The sequence below is a fragment of the Guillardia theta genome (assembly GCF_000315625.1).
Source record: "Guillardia theta CCMP2712 unplaced genomic scaffold GUITHscaffold_60, whole genome shotgun sequence".
Classification (NCBI taxonomy): Eukaryota; class Cryptophyceae; order Pyrenomonadales; family Geminigeraceae; genus Guillardia; species Guillardia theta.
Genome location: NW_005434614.1, coordinates 287,360 through 295,504, shown reverse-complemented (window position 1 = coordinate 295,504; position 8,145 = coordinate 287,360). Strand labels below are relative to the sequence as shown.

Genomic DNA, 8,145 nt, shown 5'->3' with positions numbered 1-8,145 from the left:
TTTGACCGACAGTACCCCCATGGATTGGACCCACCCCATCCATAGGGGGCCGAGTAACCGTTGCTACCCTTACCACCCATTGTTCTTGAATTGCTCCTGATCCTGGTCGTCCTCCTCCTGATCCTCTTAAATCTTCCACCGGCGAAGTCGAGTCCTCTCCCCGAAGAAATTATATTCACGAGGCCTGCACGATGTGAGAACAGAGGAATACGACTCGGGAAACCGTCGATGATCCGTCGACGGGGAGAGGGGAGGAGGAGGGGGAGGAGGGAGTGAGAGATAGAGGAGCTTACCTGCTTTCCACTGGGCCATTCGCATATCCATGAGGACGCTGTGAGGGTATGTGAGGAGGAAGCAACAAAATCAACGAGGACGAGGACGAGGACGAGGACGAGGACGAGGACGAGGACAAGGACGAGGATGAGGACGAGGACGAGGACGAGGACGAGGACGAGGATGCGATCTTGGTTGCAGGAGCACTCACCTGTTCTGAGGAGAGATCTGTTGCTGTAGGGTAGGAGAGAGCGGGAAGAAAGGAGGAATCTGCGACTGAAGGAGAGCCTGCTCAACCGACTGAGCGAGAGAAGCGAGCGAGAGAGGAGCGGAGTGATGCGATCAATCACAACACCAGGCAGGAGGAGGACAATCGAAGCAAGACAAGTAGAAGAGCAGAAAGGTGGAGGGGAGGAGAAGAAGAAACAGCACAGGAGGAAGAGATAAGTAACGGGAACCTCAAGCTTGCCGCAGTCAGGGCTCTCCTCCTCCTCCTCCTCCTCCTCCTTCTCCTCTTGTGCATCGACCGAAATCTCGAACCCCTCCAACTTCATCAGACGAGCAACTTCTTCCCATTCTGCTCCCCTGCCCAGCCGTTACTACAGCAGCAGCAGCAGCAGCACCAGCACCAGCACCAGCAGCAGCAGCAGCAGCACCAGCAGCAGCAGCAGCAGCAGCAGCACCAGCAGCACCAGCAGCACCAGCAGCACCAGCAGCACCAGCACCAGCACCAGCAGCAGCAGCAGCAGCAGCAGCACCAGCAGCAGCAGCAGCAGCAGCAGCAGCACCAGCAGCACCAGCACCAGCAGCACCAGCAGCACCAGCAGCAGCAGCAGCAGCAGCAGCAGCAGCAGCAGCAGCACAGCAGCAGCAGCAGCAGCACCAGCAGCAGCAGCAGCAGCAGCAGCAGCAGCAGCAGTTCGTACTCGTCGACTGCTTCTGCCGCCTCGTCTCGATCGGTGAGCATGCAAAGAAGAGCAGAGGGCTCCTGCAGGAACAAGTTGACTTCCTCCCTCCTCCTCCTCCTCCTCCTCCTCCTCCTCCTCCTCCTCTTTAACCTCGTACAACGCTGAGATGTTGGCCAGTACTTCACTTTCCAGCTCCTCAAACTCCTGGAGTGCTGCGTGAGGACGGCGAAGAATAAGGAGAAGGGGAAGGGAGCAGAGAGCGGAGCAAGAGGGAGGAGCCAGAGGGAGGGGGCAACAGGCACCAGAACGCCGGGAACAGGAGAGGAGGAGGAAAGAAACAAGAATGATCAGAAAGATAAGCGAAGAGAGAGGAGTGCAACGGGAGGAGATGAGAGGATGAGAGGATGGGAGGATGCGAGGATGGGAGGAGAGACTTTAAGCTCAAGCTCGTCGAGCTTCCTCTTGTTTTTCTGATCCTCCTGCAACTTCACTTGCAAGCTTCCAAGTCGCTGCACGTCAAAGAGCACCTGAGAATGTGTGAGGGGAAGAGGAGGAGGGGAGGACAAGAGAGGAGGGGAGGACAAGAGAGGAGGGGAGGACAAGAGAGGAGGGGAGGGGACAGGAAGGAGAGGAGGCAGGCAGGGGAGGTGAAAGAGGACCAACTTTTGTCCTGAAGGTCTTCCAGATCATCTCGTCTAGTTTGTATGCAGCTTTGTCTTCCTACGCGGCATGTCAACTAGAGGAGCAGAAGAGCAGACGAACAGGTTTCGGGTTGAGGAGGAGGAGATTCTGAGAGAGATGCGAGAACCTGAGTAGAAATTAGAGAGAGAAGTAAGGAGGAAGAGGAGGAAGAAGAGGAGTGGGTGAAAAGAAGGAGGAGGAAGCGGACGAGATAGAAGGAGAAAGGAGAGAGAGGAGAGGAGGGGAGGAAGGGGAGGAGTAAAGGAGAGGAGAGGAGGGAGAGAGGTAAGAAGAGAAGGAGGGAGAGGAGGAGAGAAAGGGAGAAGAGAAAGAGAGGAGGAGAGGGAGAAGGGAGAGGATAAGAGGGAGAGGGGGGGGAGAGAGGAGGGAGAGGAGAAGGCGAGGTTTCACATCTTTAAGGCTCTCCAGTCATCGTCGAGCACATGAGTAAATCGATTCATCCGGCCCACCAGACTTCTTCTCTCCTCCTCGCTTGTGCCAACATTAGACAAACTTCTCGTACCTTCCCTTCTCCCCCTCATCTTGATCCTTCCTCCTCCTCCTCCTCCTCCTCCTCCTCCTCCTCCTCTCCCTCTCCCTCTCCCTCTCCCTCTCCCTCTCCCTCTTCCTCTTCCTCTTCCTCTTCCTCTGCTCTGCCTCTTCCTCTCCCTCTCCCTCTCCCTCTCCCTCTCCCTCTCCCTCTCCCTCTCCCTCTTCCTCTTCCTCTTCCTCTTCCTCTTCCTCTTCCTCTTCCTCTTCCTCTTCCTCTTCCTCTCTCGCAGTCTCTCAAGCATTGTTTCTCCTCACTTTCGCACGAAGAACAGGTTCTTGTCCTCGACTGCCTTTCCTTCTCCAACCAAGTCCGCAGACCTGCTCATGCCCTCATCACCTGGCGAGAACCCAACGAAGACAAGGAGACGGGGACAGGAAAGACTGACAGAGGAGCAGAGAAGAAGGAGGGAGAGAGGAAGAGGAAGGAGCGGAAGGGGGAAGGAGGGCACAAGGAAGAAGGAGGAGAGCACGAGAAGGGAGGATGAGAGGGAGGAGGTTGTTTTCCTCAGCATTGCACTGATAAAAGCCGCAAGATCCTCGTCGGCCTGACAGACGAGCGAGACACGGAAGCCATTGCGAGAAAGAGCCTGAGGAAGCGCGTCAGACAGACAGGGGAAGGAGAAGACAAGAAGATGACGAGGGGAAGGAGGAGAGCGATATGAAGAGGACGAGGGGAAGGAGGAAGAGGAGAAAGAGGAGGAGGAGAAAGAGGAGGAGAAAGAGGAGGAGAAAGAGGAGGAGGAGAACGCAAATTCACCTTGAGGAACTTTCTGGCTCCAGGAAGAAACTGGAGTGATAGAGAGGTCTCATGCTGAAACGAAACCAGTCACGAACATCACCAACACGATCTACATCGTCATGTGAAACTGATCGTGATCAATAGAAGCAGCAGCAGCAGCAATATCAACATCGTCATCAACAACAACGCAACACCAGCAGCATTAACAGCAGCAGCAACAGCAACATCAATAACAACAGCAGCCGAAGCAGCAGCAGCAGCAGCAGCAGCAGCAGCAGCAGCAGCAGCAGCAGCAGCAGCAGCAGCAGCAGCAGCAGCAGCAGCAGCAGCAGCAGCAGCAGCAGCAGCACCAGCAGCACCAGCAGCAGCACCAGCAGCAGCAGCAGCAGCAGCAGCAGCAGCAGCAGCAGCAGCAGCAGCAGCAGCAGCAGCAGCAGCAGCAGCAGCAGCAACCTGCGAGTAAGCAAGTCCGATAAACTTCTCCCATTCTTTGCTGCTCATCCATCTTGCAAGATCAAGTCGTTCTGCCATGTAGCTCATACCGATCGCTCAATCTCTCAAAACTTACTCGCAACTTCCATGTGATTTCTCGTGATGATCAGCTCGTTCACTGTCTTCCTCCATGTTTCCTCCTTCTCCTTCTCCCCTCCCTCCATCTTGTTCCACTCCTCTTCCATCCTACTCTTCTCCTTGTCCTTCTCCTCCTTCTCCTCCTCCTTCTCCTCCTCGTTCTCCTCCTCCTCCTCCTCCTCCTCCTCCTTCTCCTCCTTCGCCTCCTTCGCCTCCTCCTCCTCCTCCTTCGCCTCCTCCTTCTCCTCCTCCTTCTCCTCCTGCTCTCCTCTACCTTCCTCCTGACCATCCACCAGTCTTTGGTCTTCAAGTCAGCATAAACTACAGCAGACAAGACCATCAACTTGCCTCTCACGTTGGGGCTCAACGAGCTGCTCTATGTCCTCCAACTTGTGAACGTTTTCACCTCTACAACGACAGTCGTCAGCTGGTTGGACGTGTCATTCAAAGCAAACAAAGGCAGCACCGAGAAACAACTGCATCTTCTTGATTGTACGACTGAGTCATCCTAAGAACGCTGGAAACAACACCAGACAGTCATATAGAGAGAGCGACTGCATACCACACTCACCTCTCAAGTGGGTCTTGTGAATCTTCTGGAGAAGGTTCCTCCTCTCCCTGCATCTGCACAGCAGCAGCATTGAGACGATCAGCATCATCGGGAAAAATCTCTCTCATCGCCGTCGGGACTACATCCCCGAAATCTACGAGGCTATCATCTTGTTTTCAAGCAAGAGTCACAAAAACCTTCTGATCGCTTCTCGGTGTACATCGGGTTGAACCACAACACAAGAAGAATCCTCGGCTCTCTGCAATGAACTCACCATCACGTCACAGCACTGAAACATCACCTTTCCACCATCTCATTGCTGGCCAACGTCAGCCATTGCTCAACTGGTCGATTCGCTTCGTCGCACAGCCTTTGCAGGGGGATGACAACCTGCGTTCGAATCGAGTTGAGCAGGCAGATGAAGCGGTTGAACATCTCTCACGTCAGCCAGAGGAGAATCTTGAAATATCTCCTTGTTGAAGACTTCAACCTTCAGCTCCTGAAGACACTATGATATGCCGACACCTTGATAGGTCACAAGAACTCACATGCTGAACTTCGCCGGCGATGATGGGAGGGATGTTCTCAAAGCAACATGTCTGATAGAAGAGAGGGTTGGTTGCAGATCGAGAGAACGGCCTCATCTTCTCCTGCGTGATGACAGACGTGTCGATGCTCCTCCTCTCCATCCTGTCGTCTTGGTGCAAGTCCAGGCTGACCCTGACGAACGGACTGATGCTCTCCACGTTCCAGAAGTTCGCGAAGCCATGGGGGACGGGAAGATTGCTTGCTTCGATCACACTGACGTGCAGGCAAGCAAGCGAAGGAGGTCGACCCATGTCGCAGACGACTCTGACCAGTCGTTGAGCTCGCAGGTTCATCAGCACATGCTTCGGATACTTGAACTCCTTCTTGTGCTCACGCTTATGACTGACCGCCTTGTCTATGTCATCGGAAGAAGTTAGAACATTCATCTTGTAGTTCTTGCTCGTCAGCTCTTTCTCTAATGCCTTGTCTCCCTCAAAGAGAAATCCTCCTAGCATCGGGGGTGTACCGCTTGTCTTCCAGGTGTCAAGCTTTCTGAGGAGGTGTATCAGCGGAGAGGACATGATGAATAGACACTCAACCTGCTCTGCCAGATGTCCAGGACCTCCTGCTCAGAGATGGAGAACTTGTTAGCCAGCTCTGCGCATATTCCCTTGGAGTCAATCGAATCCACTTGGTTGGGGTTGTAGAATGCAATGAGATCTTTCTCTTTCGGGGTCAAAACGCGCTGCATCTCCTGTCTGCTTGGTTCTTCCATGGCAAGAAGAGCTTCAGTCACCATCTTCACTCGCCGTTCCTCCTTCTCCTGCTGTATCCGCGACAGCTGCTCTTGGTTGTGCGATGACAACCTTTCCCTAGTCTCTCTCCTCAGCGGAAAAGCAGCAGCAGAAGAGACGTGCATGACGTTCATCGCCCGTCCCTGGCAGGCCTCGTATCCTCTCTCAGCCCTCCTGCTCTGAGCATATTCTTCGGCGTTGACTGACGGGAACTCAGCTTCAAGTGAGCATGGTAGAGCCGTCAGCTGGTTGGAGTGCGGCAGAGAGACAGCTTTGGAGACATGGCGGGTGACAGCAAACACGTGCGCAGCGCGCTGAGCATGAGGAGGAGCCTTGGTCGGCTCGTCCTGCATGCTCGACAAGCGCATCGCCGCCATGGCATGCTCATACGCTCCCTCCATCCTCCGCCCTGTCGACCTTTCCATCAAATGTGACTGGGGGGTAACCACCATAGCCGGTTGACCAGAATTTGCGGTCGAGTCCGCGGCAGTCGGCAGAGCCGGCGGCTGCCGAGCTAGTCCAGGAGCTAGTCCAGTAGCTGGTCCAGGAGCTGGTCCAGGAGCTGGTCCAGGAGCTAGTCCAGGAGCTAGTCTGGAGCTAGTTGTCTCTTACAGGCAGATGCTTGCATTTCAGATCTTAGCCTGCTGTCTATCTCCCATGTGCCCCTCAACCCTTGTTCCTCGTGCATCAAACTCGGTACTCAGCTAAGCCTGTCTTGCCACAAGGTCAACTCATCTCTGCATAATTTTGTCAAACCACAAGTCCACCAAACAACTTTGACATGTGCTCCGTCAAAACGCTGGCAAGGTTCGCTCACAGTGCTACAACCGTGACGACGGGAGGAGAGGGAGAGGTTCTTGTGTTCGGAGGCGTCAACTTCTCGTCCGACCTCAACGACGTGGTCGCCATCACGAGCTCTGTCGCAAAGGAGTAGGCAAGCAGTGATGGCAGGAGGTTTCATTACACGATCACGTCAAAACTGCTATCGCTGTACACTACAGTTAACAAGAGAGGCGACCAGACGTCTAGCCCGGGTCGTCCTCCCGTCCTTAGCCTTGCTTCATCATCGACACTCGCTTGGCGACCTCAAAGTGCCGCTTGCTCCCTGACTTGCACATGAGCGACATCATCCCCAACGGCATGAAGCCTGCTCCCGCGAAGGCCCCTGCCGCCTCCTTCATCCGCTCCTCCTCGTCCGAGTCGGACTGCGAGGTCTCTGACTCCGAGGAGGACTCCGAGGAGGAGACGCCTATCCTCCCCGCAGGCCGGGAGGAGTAGAAGCGAGGCTTGGCGATGGTCCGCTTGGGGCTGAGGGTCCCGGACGACCTGGTCCTGAGGAGTCGACGGTGGACGCGACGTCCCCGATGAGCGGAGGGGATGGGCTTGCGTGGCTGCACAGGGCAGGAGCTCGCGTCCTCGTCCTCAGAGACGTCGGACATAGGGGAGTCCTGGTCGCTGGAGGAGGCATCATAGGGGATGTGAGGCTGAGCGGAGAGGAGCTTGAGGGAGGAGAACTGGAGGGCGATGGCGTGATGGGAAGGGGAGTTGTCAGGAAGAGAGAGCTCGCTATGATCGGCAGAGGGAGTCATGTTCATCGGTTGAGGACTCATGGCGCGTGGGAGAGGAGGAGGCAGTTTAGTGGGGGAGTGACAGAGAGTGGGGGATTTAAATCGCGTTGGGGGGACGAAGGGAGGAGATATGGCAAGCGGGGCAATCAACTACCCTTACATACCCCTGCACTGTATGACCCTACCCCATATTTGACGATGTTTTGTGACTAGAAGGACCCCGTACTTGCTGATCCGCACGAGACGCCACCCTTGTTAGCTGGCTCCTTTGGGCAAGCGATGCTGTTTTACTTCAATCACGGATACAGTTATCCGTCGTCACGGGAAAAGATGTAAAACCACGTCATTTCATAACTGCGATTGTCAGTAGTAAAACCGTCGGGATGGCGAGAGAGGGGCAAACAAGGGGCATTGGAGGGGTACTGGGTACGTGATTTTGAAGTAGAGGGACGTGATTTGCAGTAGAGGGATTCTATCAACGTCTCGAAGAGCTGCAACTTTATATCCTTTGGTTCTATTTTGGCCAGCTAAATCTGTCATCATTACTAAAAGACCTATGTTCGATTTCAGGTTGATTTCGCATCGTTTCGAACCGTTGCTCTTCTAGCCACCCCCCACCCCTCCTTGCAACCCATTGAACCACCCCTTCTCATCCATCAACGCTTCTCTTTTCCCCCTTTGGCCATCTGCACCGCCTCCCCCTTGTCCGCCTTTTGAACTCGCACCCTCCACACACTCTGTGAAGTACACGTACCCTCCTCCTCCTCCTCCTCCTCCTCCTCTTCGTTCTCCTCGTCGTCGTCCACCACCACCACGACTCCTCCTCAACTCCCGAATTTCACTCCTCTCGAAGAGTTCTACATAGATCAGATGAGGTAAGACAGGGCTTGCCCGACTTGTCCTGAGGGAACCTGATGATGACTCCTTGATGGCTGTGTCTGTGACTAATCGGTGATGACTTTAATCTTTGGCCGATCATCTA

At 54.8% G+C, this 8,145-nt stretch overlaps 1 protein-coding gene across 1 annotated transcript; it reads right to left on the bottom strand.

Annotated features, from left to right (window-relative positions):
* Positions 1–2,665: 2,665 nt before the first annotated feature.
* On the bottom strand, positions 2,666–7,205 carry GUITHDRAFT_142070 (hypothetical protein; the record flags this gene model as incomplete). The annotated part of the gene is given in 14 exon segments (XM_005828302.1): positions 2,666–2,732; positions 2,752–2,795; positions 2,864–3,001; positions 3,172–3,225; positions 3,607–3,677; positions 3,722–4,027; positions 4,079–4,131; positions 4,295–4,427; positions 4,471–4,532; positions 4,575–4,663; positions 4,716–4,772; positions 4,822–5,353; positions 5,401–6,101; positions 6,681–7,205. 14 exon segments carry the CDS (start codon positions 7,203–7,205, stop codon positions 2,666–2,668), a joined length of 2,832 nt encoding a protein of 943 aa, XP_005828359.1.
* Positions 7,206–8,145: the final 940 nt, after the last annotated feature.